We start from the raw sequence: 17,090 nt of genomic DNA, 5'->3' as shown, positions 1-17,090 counted from the left end.
GAGGCAATGGCTATGGCACTTCCTCGCCCCCTTTTGGTCTACTTCCAGTTTCCCTATCCTTCCGTAAAGTAGGGGATACTTTACCGCAAGGTGGGCCGTAGATATCACTGCATGGAGGCGATTTAAGGTACCTCGCCCTATGATGACATTATAAGCCGCCGCGACTTGTAAGACCAGATATTTTATCCTCAAGAGCTCGGCGTCCTCGCCCACTCCGAAAACTGTATCCAACTCTACGTAGCCACGTACCTGAACTTGCTTCCCGGAGAAACCTACCAAACTTCCCGTGTATGGCTTTAAATCCTTGTCCGTCAGCCCCATCTGTCTGAATGCGTCCTCATAGATTATATCTGCCGAGCTGCCCTGGTCTAAAAGCACCCTTTGTACATTGAAACATTTTATTCTTACCATTACTACTATCAGATCGTCCGTATGGGCCTTGATTCCCTTGATATCCGCGGTCGACATCACTATGTCTGGATGTGGGCACCCAAATGGTCCTGGATACACCTGTACCGATGTTGTCGCCCCCACTGTCTCCCGGCCTGCCGCCGATACGTTGTTTCAAACTTCGAAACCTCCAGCGATTGTGTTCGTTGCCCCAACCGTTCCTCCGCCCTCGCCGCTATCACCTCGCCGCTATCAGCTTCTTAAAATTCCTTCCCCTTCGCATCTTGCGGCCGTTTCGCCCTTATCAGCTGCCTGATTCGACCCTTCAGCATGAAACAGTCGGTGGTGTTATGGCCCTCTAAGTTGTGGTACTCACACCACCTCAGCGGATCCCTCGCCTCGCTTCTGGGGTCCTTTATGCTCTCGCCGACTGTGTTCATGTTCTCAATTTCCGCCTCGAGAAGTAACTTTGCTAACTCCTTGTTTGAGCATCCCTGCGACCTCATTCGCTGGCTTACCTTCGCTTCTCGGCGAGGGCACCAGTGCTTTCTATCCCTCGTTTTCGAGCGGAGTAGCTGTCCCTTATTCTTCTTTATGAACCGGCCAGCTTCCCCAAACCTCTGCTCACGACTTGCTTCCTTGTCTTGTATCCTTTTCCTTGCCAGCGACACCTTTGCCGCTCGCTCGCCCTTCCTCTTGTGCGCTTCAATTTCCTCTTTTAAGATGTAGTCCTGCGCTCGGGCGCGGACTTCCACCATTGAGCATGCCAGCTCCCTACTCAGCTCGCAATAAAATTCTCCCCGGGACAGACCGCCTTTGAAAGCGCACTTGCATACGCGTGGCTGCAATTCCTCGAACCTCGCGGATATGGCACTGTATCGTTTCACATATTGCTTTAAGGTTTCACGTTCCTCCTGCCGAATATCAAACAGATCCTCGATCGTCCTCGCAGAGAAATGGTCAAGGAATTTTGATGAGAAATCGCGGAATTTAGCTATGGATCCTGGAAGCATATTCGTGAACCATTCCTTTGCCGCGCCTCAAAACGTTGATGGAAGCATCCTGCATTTCACAGCATCGGAAACCACGTACTTCGCCATCTTCGCATCAAAACGAGACAGATGATCCTTTGGACTGGTTTGTCCGTCGTACGCCTCCAACACGAGGTTCGTCATGTCGTCCGGTACAGTCACCTCTCGTACTGCCGCCGAGAAAGGCTTGGTTCCGACCGTAGCCGCAACTTCCTCCTCCTCTTGATTCCACTGCCGGAGGTGATAGTACCTCAACTGCTCCTGTAAACACTCATTTTGCATCTTCAAGTCGCCACTTAACGCTCGACGTGCTTCTGCACGGCGATGTCTATCCAACCTCGCGGTGCGTTGGGAAGAAATGTAACTTCACTCTGGTTCCTTGCCACGTCGTCGGCGAGATGGCTCCATCAGGCTCTGTTGACGAACCGAGAATTCAACCACAAGCCTCTGAATCGCACCAATTTTCACAGAAACTTGAACTTCTCGAAATCAAATTGCGAATCGCGCGGGAACCAAATCACGATCCATCAAGAAAAACTGGAGAGAAATCGCATAGAGAAACGAACTTCACTCAACCGAATCACGATCCACGTAGTCCGGGAATCGAAATCTACCGTTCCCCTCAGACGGCGCCAAATGTTCCGTGCTAGAACATAGAGAGGGAAGGTATTACCCAAAGTGTGAGGAAAGTGATGTGAATGCTTAGAGAGAGAAACTCTAACCGCTTAGAGAGAGAAAATATAACTGAATTTCAATGTTATTATTCCTCAAATGAGCTAAGAGTCCCTTACAATTGGTATTCCCTTCCTATTTATAGAGGTGGAGTTGGGCTTTGGCGCCTCTATCCTATCCAAATGGGTCAGTTGGGCCTCGGGAAAGGAGGCCCAAGGTCATGGCGCGTCCCCTACCCAAGGTCAGGTCTCCTGGGCGAGGAGGGACCCTGAGGTCTCGCCCAGTCCGGTTTGTGTATGGTAACGCCAAATGTTCTCCAAGTTGTCTCATATGGAGAAAGATAACGGCAATCATAATATTGTTTTACCTTGTCCAGCGACTCTTTCGCTTCAGCATCGTTGTCTTATTTGAAATTTCAAGCATTGCTCGGTCTACGCCTTTCTTGATATATTTGAACAAATATTTTATAGCATTGGACTTGTTACAATACTCCACATAATGTGAGCTTGATACCTCATAAGGAGAGTGGGATATGCCGATGACACAACATACCTGCAATGTAGAACATGCCACATTACCAAACTTCATCAATTTTTATGCCCTACCTTATTGTGAATTATGTATTTTTCTTTTTTGTGTCTTAGCTGATGCACTTGCAACATTATCCATGTCAAGAAGGCAGTCAGGTTTCTAAAGTGTGGAAGGGCACATATTTTCTAAGAGTTGTGGGTCTTTGATGCAGAGTCTCGTAATTTTATGTCTGCAAAGTCTCGTAATTTTCTAAAGTGTGTTTGGCTCTGCTTAAGTTTTTAATTTTTAAAATGAAGGATTAAGCTTAATTATGATGTCACTAGCCATGATATTTGATCAGATTGTGTTTATTTTTTGAATAATTAAATTGTCTTTCTAATTTCTATTGGTTCAAATTAGGATATTTCATATTTTAGGGATTAACTTGTTTCATTGTTTCAATGTATAAACCGTTTACAGTTTGCGCCAATATATAAATCTAATGTTTTCTGTCAAAAATAATTGTATAACCGTATAATTTTTTTAATTAATTTATAAAGTAGTATATTTTTAGAAGAAATTTAAAACTCTCAAAGTACTGTCTGAGTAAAAAAAATGTTGGATTGATTATGACGTTTAAGGATTAATTTAATCATGATATTTCTTTTTGAATGTAATTTAATCAAGATTTTATTACGGAGGTTCATAAAACATTCAAATTGTCATTAATATTGAGTCAATGATTTAATTTTTAATTTTTTAATTTATTTAGTTATTAATATAGACCAATGAAAAATCATCAATATGAACCAATCAAAAACTTACATTTGGAAAATTATTGTAACAACCAATAGGAGAAAAATGAGTGACAGTTGTAATATGGCCCACTCTGGTAGATGATGAGCCTTATATATTATTAAGATAAGTAATAAATGTTCTAAACTTTAGTAGGAGTCTTATATAAAAGAATATCAAAATTTCTACAAGGAATCTTATAAGTAGAAACGGATGGAGATCATTTACTTGTGAACGATATAAAAAATGAAAGCAACCCCATTTATTTCAAGAAATAATTTATAAGTAATCAATGATAAGCTCTTACAATTAAATGACTCGCAATAAATGATAGTATTTAATTGAAATATCACATTTGACTTTTTCACCTTCCTTCCCTCCCTTTATCAAGGGACAATTCAATAAAGTGAACATTATTCACATAAACTATTTCATCCGATTATTATTATCTTTCATTTTAAGGTTTTGCACGTGTATTATGTGTTTTCATTTTTGTTTAAATTATTCTTTAACTTTCTAATATACCCTTTATCTCTCTTATTAATTATGATTTTTCAAATTTCCTACCATCATTAATAATCATATCAAGTTATGAGTATAACATGTAACATGTAATCAATGTTATCTTGAAATTTCAAAAGTGACAGATAAGTTAAAACAAAAATAATCTCAAAATAATGACAGATATACTGGTATTAGGGGTGGAAATAAGACAAGTCAAGCCAAGCTTTGTGTGGCTCAAGCTTGGCCTGCATTGTGTTTTCATGGCCCAAGCTTGGCTTGTGGTCAGTCAACAAGTCAAATTTTAAGGTTTGACTTAGCTTATTATAAAGTCTGGCTTGGCCTACAAGCCTACTTAAAAGCATATTTAACAGACGTCAGACAATTTCATCTAAAGAAAGTCGATAGACTGATGGGCTAATAGGCCAGCGAGCTAATAGGAATTTTTATATATCATTGCATTTCGTTTTCAAATAAATAAAAAACATATATATCATTGCATTTCAAAGAAAAAAACCTCAGTTATTTAAAACAAACAAAACTAAAATTAAACATAAACAAATCATTTAATAATAATATGTCTCAAGTCTTAAACATATAAATAAAACCAATAATAATAAGTATCAATCTCAAATAAATCCATAACAAGCCGGCATATCAAGCCAAATGAGCTTTTATGATAGCTTGGACTTGACCTTTATAGTTAATTAAGCTTTTTAAAAAGCTTAAGCCTAGCTTTTTTAATAAACGAGTCAAGCCAAAGCAAGTCTCTGACGAGCTAAGCCACAAGCCCCTGTAGGGCCACCTAACTTATTTCCACCCCTAATTGGTATAGACGGAGTAACAAATTTTATTTATGTCGTAACAATGAGGTCATTGATTAATTGTTAGTAAATATACATTAATGACTAACAAAAATTTTCAATTAAGAGTTTCTCATTAAGAGGCGTGATTTTCGGAGGTTTTAATGTACTAAATGCTAAAATTATTTGACTTTTTGGTTTTTAATTAATGTGCTAACAAATCTCATTGATTACAAGAGGTGTGATTTTCGGAGGTTTTAATGTTCTAAATGCTAAAATTATTTGACTTTTTGGTTTTTAATTAATGTGCTAACAAATCTCATTAATGTAATCAATGTTATCTTGAAATAATAAAGTGACAGATAACTTAGAACAAAAATAATCTCAAAATAGTGATAAATATATAGGTATAGATGAAGTAACAGATTTTATTTATGTTGTAACAATGTTGGCCCATCATTAATTGTTAGTAAATATACAACAATGGCTAACTACTGTTTTCAATTAAAAATTACTCATTAAGAGGCATGATTTTTGCAGGTTTTAATGTACTAAGTGCTAAAAAAAATTCAAAATTGTTTGACTTTTTAGTTTCCAATTAATGTACCAAAAACCCACATTAATAATATCCTTAACTTCTGCTGTTACTTGCATCTATATAAATAGTAGACCTTAAAGGTGAGATATTGTATACAAGGTAGAAAGAGCAAAAGATCAGCTAAAACATAATGGCTAAAATTGTTTGTGGATTTCTTCTCATGCTTGCCATGACTTATGCCATTCAACTTGTTAGTGTAAGTGAATTTCCCTTAACCTACACTTTCACAATCAAATGTTACACTATGCACATATACATTTTTATTTACTTTCCGTTGACATCATACTAACATATGACTTTATTCCTTTCCAGGCGGGTGGTGAAGGATCACTTCGTCCTGAACGTACTAATTCAAGATTTTTAATTTTAAAATTATTTTTCAACTAGATAAAAGTATTTAACACAAATTAATTTAATTTACTATTTCGCTCACTACTCTCAAATATGCGTTTTCAGAATGTCCGGGAGCATGTGACTATCGTTGCTCTGCTACTCAATACAGGAAGGCTTGTTTGACTTATTGTAACTTGTGTTGTAATAAATGTTTATGTGTCCCATCAGGAACCTATGGCCACAAGGAAGAATGTCCATGCTACAACGATTGGAAAACCAAAAAAGGAGGACCCAAGTGCCCATAAGTTCTCTTGTGTTTATATATATATATTATCGGTCATGCATGTATGATGAATTTCTATGCTACTTATATTAATAAATTTTATATCACTATTGAAGTTATTATTTCACTTATTTGAAAATCTCTTAAAATTTATGGAATTGATATTCTCTTGATTGGCTTAAATAAATGTTTTGTTTGATTTTGATTGGTTATCTAACATCCAACAAAATATGGTAGTCATGCTTAATTTAAAATTATAAAATAAAGGAATAAAAATTTTAAAAAGGCTTTTGCATTTTTCGCCCCTGATCTATATCCCTTATGCAATTTTGATCCACTTTGTTTAAAACGAGCTATTTTGGTACACCAAATATCTGGACGTGACTATTGGGTTCTTCCATTAGTTTGTCGTCAAATTGCTAACGGTGTTAGCTTATGTAGACGTCCTTAATGATGTGGAATTGCTATTTTTACCACAGAAAGGCTACATCATTAAATTAAAATAAGAAAAATAAGATAAGAAAAAGAAAAAGAAAATCCCCAAAATCATAAACCCAAAAAACAAGAATTCCCCCTCCATAGCTCTAAATTTCAAAATCCTCACCACTAGAAAAACGAAATTCATAGCCTCAAACCGAGGAAATTTAGAAACCATAAACCTCTCTCTTCTTCTTCAACTCACCCCGCCTCCTTAATACCATAGCCCCAACTCTTATCAGCCGTAACTTTTTTCTTCTTCACCCCATCCATCTTCTTCTCCTCCACTAGAAAGTCACCACTTTTCTCACTAAAGCTACCATCTTGTTTCACCGCCATTGAGCTTCACCCAAACCCAAAAAATCAAAGAAGAGAAAAATGGAAAACCGCCTCGATTCATACCCCAAAAACAGATGTGTAACGCAAACCCTCCATGCTCTGTCCCTCTCGATCCCATCATCCTTTCTCTCCTTTTGGGTTTCTCTCTCGAGCTGGGTTTTGCTCGATCCCTTCGTCCTGCTTCTCGATCCGTCTAGCTCTCGATCTGGTGGTGTCGCAGTGTGGACAATCTGGCCTTTGGTTGCATTTGGGTTTTGTGGGAGGAGCTTTGAGTGAATGGTAGTTTGGAAGGGTTTTGATGGGTCTGGGTGCATTTGAGTTGGTTTTTTAAGGGTTGAAGGAGGAAATGTATGAGCTTTAAAGCATTTGAGTTCGGTGATAATGAAAAGATGGAGGAGGAAGAAGGAGGAGGGTTTTCTGGGTATTTGGATATGGTTTTTTTTGAGTTTCTCTGAACTTTTTTTTTCTGCCCAAGTTTATCTGAATTTTATAGAAGGAGCCAAACATTTTGACTCAAGCGGCCTGACAAAGGGTCGAGATAAACTAAATAAGAACGACGACACATACACAATGCATCAATAGAGCATTAATTTAATGGCGATAGAAAAAATGAAGAGTCATAATTAATAAAAGAGATAAATGATAGTATATTAGTAAGTTAAGTAGTAATTTTAATAAAATAAGAACATTAGCACTATTCCTTAATACAACTGTCAAAATGTTAAGGTGTCAAATATTAAAGATATTAATGACGGAAATAATATCCCTCCCTCCGCCCCTAGTATTTCGTCTTATAATGCACACTCATAATACATCTACTTTATTTACTTCACTGTTTCTTTTTATAAGAATCAAACTATCATTTCACGCTTATTAAAAAATATTGTTAATGTAGTTAGTAGCAGGGACATATACATGTTTAAGTGTATGAGGGCAAGTGCCCTCACTTGACTTTGGAAAAAATCATTCGAAAAAAAAATTGAGTAGTAAAAGTATGTGGTTTTTTATGGTTTCTTTGGTAAAAAATGTCATCACTTGTGTCACACATTGTTAAATGTCCTCACTTACGTAGTAAAAGTATGGTTTTTGATGACCCCTTTGGTAAAAAATGATTTCACTTGTGTCTTCTTTAGTAAAAAATTCCATAACTTCTAATAGTATATGTTAATTTTTTTTTTACGAATTTATATGTATATATTGCCCTCACAACTTTAATTTTTTTGATACATCACTAATTAGTAGTATTAAATTTATTTACAATTTATATCAACTTTTCAAAATTACTCAACCTATTTTTGGTAATTTGCACCATTAATAATACTTTTATAAGTAGATAGAGAGAGAACTCAATCAAATAAGAATATTTTTATTAAAAAATAATTAATTTACCCAAAATTTAAGTTAATTCTTATATAAAATATCAAGTTATACCTTCAATTTGATTTTTATAATAAGGAATAATGAGAGTACATAAAATTAAAAATGAAACATAGTGCTTGCATAGCCATAACCTTTCGTACAAAAGAAAAAAAAAATAGCCTTAAACTTATTCGTAATACAGTAATAAGTGTTTTTGTTGGTTGTGATTTGGCATCTCAAATTCCAATGTTAAAAGGCAAGAATTTCGAGAATGGATGCACGTGTGTTTCCAGACTCAAACATCTGTATAGGACCATTTTAGGCACTCCTTCCAATTAAAATCTTAATCTTACAAAAAGTTATACTATCAAAGTAAGTGTGGAACCTCGTAGACTTTGTTTGATTGGGTGGAAGGAAAAGGGAAGGAAAGAAAACACAAAAATCGATGAATGAATTTAAACTAGTCTTAGTCTAAATTCATTCATCAGTTTCCGTGTTTTCTTTCCTTCCCTCTTTCCTTCCACCCAACCAAACATAACAGTAGATTCGGATTCCCACGCTTCATGCCAGACCCAGTACGTTTTTTTACCCTCAAGCCAAGTAAGGGTTGAGTTGACTTCAAAAATCTCCAAAAACCCTTTTTTAGGGGGTCAATTTACAATCAATTTTGGTAAGAGAAGTCCTTACATCACTGTTTTCTTTTAAACCGTCCTTACATCACTGATAAAAATACTACTCCCTCCGTCCCCATTTATAAGTCACTTTTTTAGAATTTTTTTTGTCCCAAATTATAAGTCACTTTATAATACCAATGAAACATTCAATACATTTTTCCACAATTACCCTCATATTTAATAGTAAAGAGATAAAATCATTTTAAATAAAATTAATTTTGGAGAGAGAAATTAATGGACAATCTAGGAAAGTTGATAAAACTTTTTACCAATTTATTACTAGCAACCACTTTTCTTAATCCAAGAGAATTAAGAAAAAATGACTTATAAATGGGGACGGAGGGAGTAGTACTAACAAATGCTGTATTATACAATTAATAAATTATTTACTAAAATGAATTATATAAGTCCCGAATGATAGCTCAAGTGGTAAGAGTTATAGGACATGTGAGTTGGGTTGGAGAGATCCATGAATAAGTCCATGAATGATGCAATTTATCTTTTCCATGTTAAAAAAAATGAATCATATAAATTTATATTTAGATATTTATATGTATTAAGACCAACGTTAAACGACTTGAAGCTAACATTTTAGCATCAGACTTAGCATCGACGCAACGTTATGTGGCGGTTCAACCGACTCTAAGTCGATGCAATACACCTATTGACATGATAGGCACTAAATCATAATTATTAGCACTGATCATAATCATCAGACACTAGTATTATCTTGTTAGTGTGAGCCAAGGGTGGCGCTAATGTTCAAATTATTTTCACTACAACAACACGATCATCAAGTTCAGATTGATAATTTTCAAATCCACATCTTGTTTGCTTTTCAATTGTTTCTCAATGTGAATTATTTTGAGATTGAGATATATGTACATGTTCTCGATTTGTTGTAGTGTACCATGTATTTTCGCCTTCTACTACGATGGCATTTTCAGTCCATTACCATCTTCGCCTTCTACTACGAGTCTTGTCACAAACTAAGCTAGGGCGCGCCTCACGGTGGGTGAGAGCTGACTTCCACGTGCGAACATGATAGATGGAGGAGGGGCCTTTGCGATCCAGATGAGAAATGAATTTCTGGTTTCTCAAGTTGTTTTAGTGTTGGGGATTCGCTTCTAGCAGAGTTAGTGATTGTGGAGTTTGGTCTTAGACATGCTTGGTTGGGCATCATGATGTTGCTTTCATGTCTGATTGTACGGAAGCAATGGGTGTTCATACTGATAATATAGACGTTCGCAGCTACTAGTGGAGGGAGTTAATTATCAGTATTCGCTCTATGTTGGATAGAGATTGAATTGTCACATTCTCTCATATTTCTCGAGAACTTAATTTGCGCGCAAAAACTTTGACTCATTAGGCGTCTAGAGATGCAGCTCCTTAACGGAGTTAGAAATTTCCTCCTTCCATCTTGATTCCGCTTTTATGTCAGGGTCTCCATTTTTAGTCTATTTTCTTTTTCTTTCAGGCAGTGATCTTTAACTTTACCGGTGTAAAAAAAAAGAATAATGATAATAGTATAAAAGAAATCCCTTCTATAAATAAAGTTTTTTTTTCTTCTTATTTTCTTAATGAGGACATTGAAATCATTTGTAAAAATATCTTTCTTTCCTTCCATTTTCTACTTAATTAAGAAAACATTTCAAACTTTTTTCTCCAACCAAACAACTTAACAAATTCTCACTTTTCTTCTTTTTTCTTTCTTTCCTTCCACCTTCTTCCCTCTCACTTTCTTTCATGGATTTAGATCCATCACCGGAAAATTTTCCTATCTTTTCTCATATTGAAGTTTTTGTGTATATTTCTCTTCTCATAAGCACTTTCATAATTTCACCTACTTAACCATTATTTAATACATGCGAAGAACGAATGGATAAAAAAACATGATTGTTTGTCGAACACAAGACATTGTTATACGGGAGAAAAACTAGTATTTTAATATGAGATAACATAAGACGATTTTCATGAGATCTACTACATCCTTCTTTCCTAACCAATCATAGCACTAAAAAATGTGTGATCTTTTTTTTATAGACAAATATTAGTTATTAGAAACGTTACTAAATTAATCTCTCATCCGACTTCGAATTCGGATATGATATAAAATGTGATGAAAAAAAAAATGAAAATAAACTAAAATGAAATATAGGAGAAAATGAGACACATTGAAAAAGTATGATCACCATGACACGCATCATCACTTCCTTTCCGTACTGCTCTATGCTTACTTATGTCTGTGTCCGTTGTTGTTTCACTCCAACAACTTACTCACCCCCCCACCCACCCAACACTCATGACTCCCACGCGCCACCGCTTCTCCACCTGTAACCGCCACCCCGCCGCTCCAGTCACCGGCTTCTGCGCCTCCTGCCTCCACGAACGCCTCGCCGGATTCCACTTCGACCACTCCCCTCCCTCACCAAACCTCCGCCGCACCCAATCCCGCTCCACCCACCGTGACCCCCCTGAGCCCCGCCGCTACTCCTCCGAGGTCCGACCGCGTAGCTCGCTGTCCGATCTCTTCGGCATCAACGACGACCGGAGTTGCCGGAATCGCAAGCCGGAGGCCGATTCGGCGAACTCGGTTACCGGAACCGGGGAAGCAACTCAGAACGGTGATTGCAGCGAAGGTGCGGTTAGGGTTTGCGATGAAGAAGACAACGATGAGGAAACGAAGACGATGAAGGAGTTCATAGATCTCGAGCTGAAGAGCAGAAACAACTCCGGGAGAGATTTCAGGAGTTTTCGCCATGCTTTCTCTGAGAAATTTCGGAAATGGAAATGGAAGCACAAGGTGAAGAAGAAAAACGGTGATGGTGATGGTGACGGCAACGGAAGCATCGAGGAGGTGAATACAGAGCAGCGATTGAGGGAGACTCAATCTGAGGTCGGAGAATGCAGATTAGGGAGAAGATCCTGTGATACGGATCCGGGGTTTTCGATGTCGATGGAGACGAGGAGAAGAATCTCAGTGGATTGGCCTCGAGTTTCATGTGATGGATGTTTGATTGGTAAACCATTTCCATGTTCATGTTCATGCTCAAGGCTTTCCTCCATAGATTCTGATGTGAATAATGACAATGGTGATTTGGTTGAAGAGAGTGGTAACAATGTGGGTTTTGATGAATTGAAACTGATGTCAAATGCAAAGGTTTCTCCTAGTCCTACCACCACAGATTTGTTCTGTGAGGCCAAATTGGTTGTTGATGAAAATGATTTGAGCTTGAGGGAGAGGGATACCAATGTGAAATCACCTGATTGTGTGATTGGATCTTCTTCAACCGAGGTTCGGCAAAAGGGTTTGAAGAAGTTTCACAAGTGGGGCATTGTGTGGAACAAGTTGGGGATTGAAGACAAGTTGAGGAGGGTGGTGAATGTTAGAACAAGTGAGTCTGTTAGCCAGAAGCTTGTTCGGAGCTATAGTGTTAGCTGTAGAAACACTTGTAGGATGGCTGGTTTGGTTAGCAACTTGGGGGCTCCTGAGACCAATGGAAATGTTTTGAATGGAAAGCAAGAGTTTACGCTTCACAGGAATCGGAGTGTTGGGTATTCGCCAAGTAATCTCGACACGGGCTTGTTAAGGTTCTATTTGACACCATTGAAGAGATATAGAAGAAGCAAATCTGGGAAGAGTAGCGTTAATGGTTAAAATGTATATTAGGTTGGAAAAGCATATATAGATGTCATGTAATTGTTGTTGTCTATGAGGATGAATGAGTATATTACATTGTTAGATTATGGTTGCAATTTTTGTATTGATGTTGTTAGAGGAAATAAAGTATTTGTTCCATGATGCTGCTGGCATGGTTTGTGTCTGATTGCAACAACGCTGTAGGACTAGGAGTAACACCTGATTTTGCTAGAATTTGTTGCAAGGATATACTAATGATTTTGCATTTTTTTGATGAAATGTCTATGAACTGGTAATTTTCTGCCTCAAAGTTCTGCAATGACATTCCACTTCATACTGGGCAAATAACATGTTTTTTTCAAAGCATAATGTGGGTTCTGATTCTCTGCATAATTGAGGAAAGTTTAGCTGAACCAGAAATTTGAAGGTAAAGCTTACTCTCTGAATGTTGAATGAAGCATGGGAATTACACTGATGTACTGAACCTATCGTGCTGCATTATTCTGAATTTTAAATTCTGTATTTGATGACATTTATGCTGCTATTCATGTAATCTTGAATTTTTTGAAAGAAATGGTGGGTAGGTCCTAGTTCCTAGCTCTAAGTTATGAAATTATTAATTAGTACCTGAAATTGCATTAATCAGAAACATAATTTTGAATAGCCTTTTTCTTATCACAGAGTGTGCTAATGTATGTTGGCAGACCCCAAAGGTTTTGCCTTTTTGGTAGTGCTAGACTGCTAGTGAGGGCAAGTCTAGTAGAGATAGGTGAATTTCAAATTCTCTTCATAATTTAGTCACTAATATTAATGATGCAAGAAAGGTTTGAGACATAATGGTGGGAAAAATGACCAATCACTACTATAGTAATAGAAAAAAAAAAATTAAGAGTCCCGATATGTGCTCTTATTGTCTACCACTTGGAATCATATATTAGTGGAAGGTTTTGCTCTGCTCGTATTGTCTTCCACTAATTATACTTCAGTTCATGCTTAGTTATACGAACTTAACAGGTTCTATAAGCAACATACTCTGTTTCTTGGTTAATTTTTTTTCAAGAACCACTGACATCATAGGTATTTTTGCTACATTGGCTGCTACAAGTGTACTTGCTTGGGGTTTGGCCATAGGGGAGGGGAGGAATGGTTTATGAATTTAGCTATTTTTTTCTAACTGATGTTAGTTGCTTGTTTTGCAAGAGCTTGTGAACAATTCAATTTGCATGATTAATTTTCAGGGACTGTATATTTGGAGTTTTTCTAGTTTTATGCTGCTAGAGAAAATGGATTGCTATTAATATTAATATTATTACTAGTTTTAGGCTTTTAGCTAATGCTTACTGTACACTGTTTGATCGTCTTTTTTTCTCTGTCTGTTGCATTTTTCAACCTAAAATTTATCATCGGTCTTACTTTCTGATGGCACGATAATTACTTTTCTTTTGTTGTGAAGTACATCTCTTTTATGATGAATCAAATCTTATTACTGAACACCTTGGATTGGCTTATTTTTTTCGTAGAGTGGCACTTAGAACCTACTGGTATAAGTTTTCACTAGTATTAATTTTTTACTCCAAACATGCTATAAGTACATTTACCTTTCATACACCTTGGTTTCTTTCTCTATTTCTTTTCATTCCACGTTACATCATCTATTACATCTTTCACTTCTTTCATTTCTCTTCCTAAATCTTTTATACCATTTAGGGTATATATACAGCTCCTGCGGTGTCTATACATATTTCCCATGGTGAATAGCCTTTCACCTATCTCAGTGAACACATACGCATATCCCTAACCCAAATATTCACTTTTAACTTGTCATGTCGCTCTTCCTGTTATGTAAAGCACGAACTATGTACAGTAACCTTCGGTGATGTCTAATATGCAACACTTGAAAAAGTGCTGCATCATATGCTAGCAAATAGTTCAGGGCAGTATTGAAATTTGAAATTTCACATGTTTTATAAATTTCAAACAGGTCCCTTTCCTTAACATGCTATCCAACCACTCCTCTTCCCCCTCCCACCACCTCCAGCCACCCATTGTCTAGAACCAGCATCCACCGAACTCACCTCTTCCACCTCTGGGGCAGAGACCTCGAGTTCGTCTGCAGCAGAGCTTGGTGTGATGTTGGGATTTTGGTGCAGCAATTCCAGTCCGTGCTGAAGATGCGACAAAGTCGCTGGGTTTGGTCGATGATAGTGAGGTGGGTTGCTCGATTGGGGGTGTTGTTGGGAGAGGGAGTTTGGGTTGGGTGGAGCAAAGGTTTATGGAGGTGGATGGGCCCGTCCAGGTTTGGTTTGCAGCCACGGTGGGGGTTTGAGTGGCGGTTGCCGCTCGAAGAAGAGTGATGGAGGTGTGGGGATGAGACAACGAGGGATCAAAGCAACAATGGTTGGTCGTTTTCTGGTGAGGGCAAAGCGAACATCAATGGCACGGTTTGGGGGTTAGAAGTTTATGTCGGTAGCTTAAAACCCCTCCATCACCTAGCCATCAATCCGAACCAATCAATGAGAAGCTTGGCTAACCTGCTCTTAATATTTACAAGGCAGCAATTACCCTCGATGGTCGTGCTTCCCTTGCAGAAAAGAAATGCAATAAGGGGGAATTGCCATAGGGATAAGTTATACATAATAATACCCATCAACAAGGAACAAGTGACTATAGGGTGTGTTTGAAACTCTGTTCACACACACTTTAAGATACAAAATGAACATAATTCTTCTTATAAATTGAATTGAAACTCTGTTTACATATATCCAAACACACACTATATAGTCTTTTGTATCTATCATGATTTATTGAAATCATAAAATTCAAGCACAGAAAGTTGCAATCTCCATATTCACCACCATGAATATAGCATTCACTGCCCTCCGTCCACATCAAAGCCCTTCTCCTGAAGCTCAGCAACGACCTCGCTCCTCATCCTCGCCCACAGCTTCTGAGCTTCCTGCTCAAACTTCTTGTCCTTCAACTCCTTCTTATAATCACTCTCATCCATATCACTCTCCACCATCCCTTTAGGACCAATGGTAGTTCCAATCATTCCACCCTTTTTAATGAACTCCTCCATTGCCTCTTCATCTCCAGGGTACGGGAACTGCCTCCGCTCGTACAAATGAGCAAGCTCCCACTCTTCCTTTGGCCTTGGCTTCAATGTCCACCAGCCCAACGGCGATGTCTCGTTGTATAACCACGCCGCACCAAACACGGCATACGTGCAAATCAAAGCCTTCCCAATTTGCTTCCAGAAGTAGTAGTTATTCGGCCCCAACCCAATTTTCTTCAGGAAATACTGGGCATGCTGTAAACCTGCAAGAAGAACATTGAGTCAAACATTTCATCAAACACCTTGTGTGCAATGTCGGATTTTAAGATAACAAAGTTCAAATGGTTCAACCCAGAAATTGTGAAGCTGCTATGGTTGTGTGATCTTCTGGGTAGCTAGAAAGGTACCTGATTTGGGTTCCGGTGTCCGAAAGCGCTTGCGAACCATTGCCAAAGTGTGAAATGAGATTCCAGTGAATGTGGAATTTTAGTGGCGATTACTTGCGTGGTTTCAGTAGCATGTGTTATAATTTTTATATTTTTATGGTTTGTATGCATTTTCTTATGGGTCATTGTTGGCCCAAAGCTTAATATTGCTGGATCCTGACCCACTTTTTATCACAAACACTTCAAGATAACCTTGTCCATTGACCAAAAAAAAAAAAAAAAAAAAAAAAAAAAAAAAAAAACCTTGTCCCAAAAAAAAAAAGAAGATAACTTGTGAACTTCCTAAATGCTTTGTTTAGTTATTTTTTAGTCATCATCTTTAAAATTATCTTGTTTAGTTATGTTTTAAATTTGGAGTATAGACTGAATAAATAAAAAATACTGTGAACATATCTATGAGACACGTATATTTGTGATAGTTTTTGACCTCACAAAGTGTTCTGACAGTCAAAAACCGCCACAAAATATGAGTGTCTTATAGTGATTTACATTGTTTATATGTTTGTTTATCAGGACACATCAATAAATAATGTTAGATTGCATATTGTATATTTTTCTTAAAAATCATTACATTAGTTGACATCATTATATGTTTTCCTAATAAACATAATTGTTTGAAGAAAGTCTTATAATTAGAAACATATAAAGTAATCTTTTATAATATACACTGAGGCAACCCGTTTTAACAATGAAATTGATTCGACCGAAGGCTAATTGATCTAGTACTAGTACCTACCCTGACTGAGTTGACGATTGGCTTGAATTAATAATAGTGATTTGGAGGTGGATGTGTGAGCTGCATAGTTACACAAGGACACAAGGATACATGAAGAGTTATATAGGTATACTATGTTGGCTTTCTGGGTTCTATTGAGACAAAACAAGAGCATAAAGAAGGGATGCTTCCATATAATTTTCTCATGTGGCTAGTCATTTTTGGATCTAAACCTTTTAGTTTAGTAATAATATACTATAATAGTCAATTTTTTTATTAAGATAAACATCCACTTTAAATGAGTCAAATTTTGTTTAAGGCTTTTATAACTATATTTAGAAAATATTGGATATCATGGCGAAGTTTGAATTTTCTTTTAGCTTGTTTAGAACAAGATTTTTTTTTTTTTTGAAAAGATGAACAAGTTAAACGACAAAGCTCTTAGAAAGTTCAAGGGCATAACATGATT

At 37.2% G+C, this 17,090-nt stretch overlaps 3 protein-coding genes across 3 annotated transcripts; 2 read left to right on the top strand and 1 right to left on the bottom strand.

Moving 5' to 3' along the window:
- Positions 1–5,390: 5,390 nt before the first annotated feature.
- LOC130731692 (gibberellin-regulated protein 12-like) lies at positions 5,391–6,045 on the top strand. The gene is made up of 3 exons (XM_057583952.1): positions 5,391–5,496; positions 5,613–5,643; positions 5,757–6,045. The coding sequence occupies exons 1-3, from the start codon at positions 5,431–5,433 to the stop codon at positions 5,936–5,938; spliced, it is 279 nt and encodes a 92-aa protein (XP_057439935.1). The 5' UTR covers positions 5,391–5,430; the 3' UTR covers positions 5,939–6,045.
- A 4,956-nt stretch (positions 6,046–11,001) lies between these two features.
- LOC130734027 (protein OCTOPUS-like) lies at positions 11,002–12,567 on the top strand. Its single transcript, XM_057586314.1, has one exon. It carries the CDS (start codon positions 11,005–11,007, stop codon positions 12,421–12,423), a length of 1,419 nt encoding a protein of 472 aa, XP_057442297.1. The 5' UTR covers positions 11,002–11,004; the 3' UTR covers positions 12,424–12,567.
- A 2,449-nt stretch (positions 12,568–15,016) lies between these two features.
- On the bottom strand, positions 15,017–16,022 carry LOC130731691 (uncharacterized). The gene is made up of 2 exons (XM_057583951.1): positions 15,868–16,022; positions 15,017–15,723 (listed from the first exon to the last, which is right to left on the bottom strand). Exons 1-2 carry the CDS (start codon positions 15,905–15,907, stop codon positions 15,275–15,277), a joined length of 489 nt encoding a protein of 162 aa, XP_057439934.1. The 5' UTR covers positions 15,908–16,022; the 3' UTR covers positions 15,017–15,274.
- Positions 16,023–17,090: the final 1,068 nt, after the last annotated feature.

Source organism: Lotus japonicus, chromosome 1, assembly GCF_012489685.1.
Source record: "Lotus japonicus ecotype B-129 chromosome 1, LjGifu_v1.2".
In the NCBI taxonomy this organism is placed as follows: domain Eukaryota; kingdom Viridiplantae; phylum Streptophyta; class Magnoliopsida; order Fabales; family Fabaceae; genus Lotus; species Lotus japonicus.
This window is presented reverse-complemented; position numbering and strand designations above follow the sequence as displayed.

What these genes read in the sequence shown, in the direction of transcription:
- LOC130731692 (XM_057583952.1), top strand. Translation starts at nt 5,431, where the DNA reads ATGGCTAAAATTGTTTGTGGATTTCTTCTCATGCTTGCCATGACTTAT. An exon ending in ATGCCATTCAACTTGTTAGT is followed by an intron (nt 5,497 to 5,612) that starts GTAAGTGAATTT and finishes ATTCCTTTCCAG; the next exon opens with GCGGGTGGTGAAGGATCACT. An exon ending in AGGATCACTTCGTCCTGAAC is followed by an intron (nt 5,644 to 5,756) that starts GTACTAATTCAA and finishes ATGCGTTTTCAG; the next exon opens with AATGTCCGGGAGCATGTGAC.
- LOC130734027 (XM_057586314.1), top strand. Translation starts at nt 11,005, where the DNA reads ATGTCTGTGTCCGTTGTTGTTTCACTCCAACAACTTACTCACCCCCCC.
- LOC130731691 (XM_057583951.1), bottom strand. Translation starts at nt 15,907, where the DNA reads ATGGTTCGCAAGCGCTTTCGGACACCGGAACCCAAATCAG. An exon ending in GACACCGGAACCCAAATCAG is followed by an intron (nt 15,724 to 15,867) that starts GTACCTTTCTAG and finishes TTCTTCTTGCAG; the next exon opens with GTTTACAGCATGCCCAGTAT.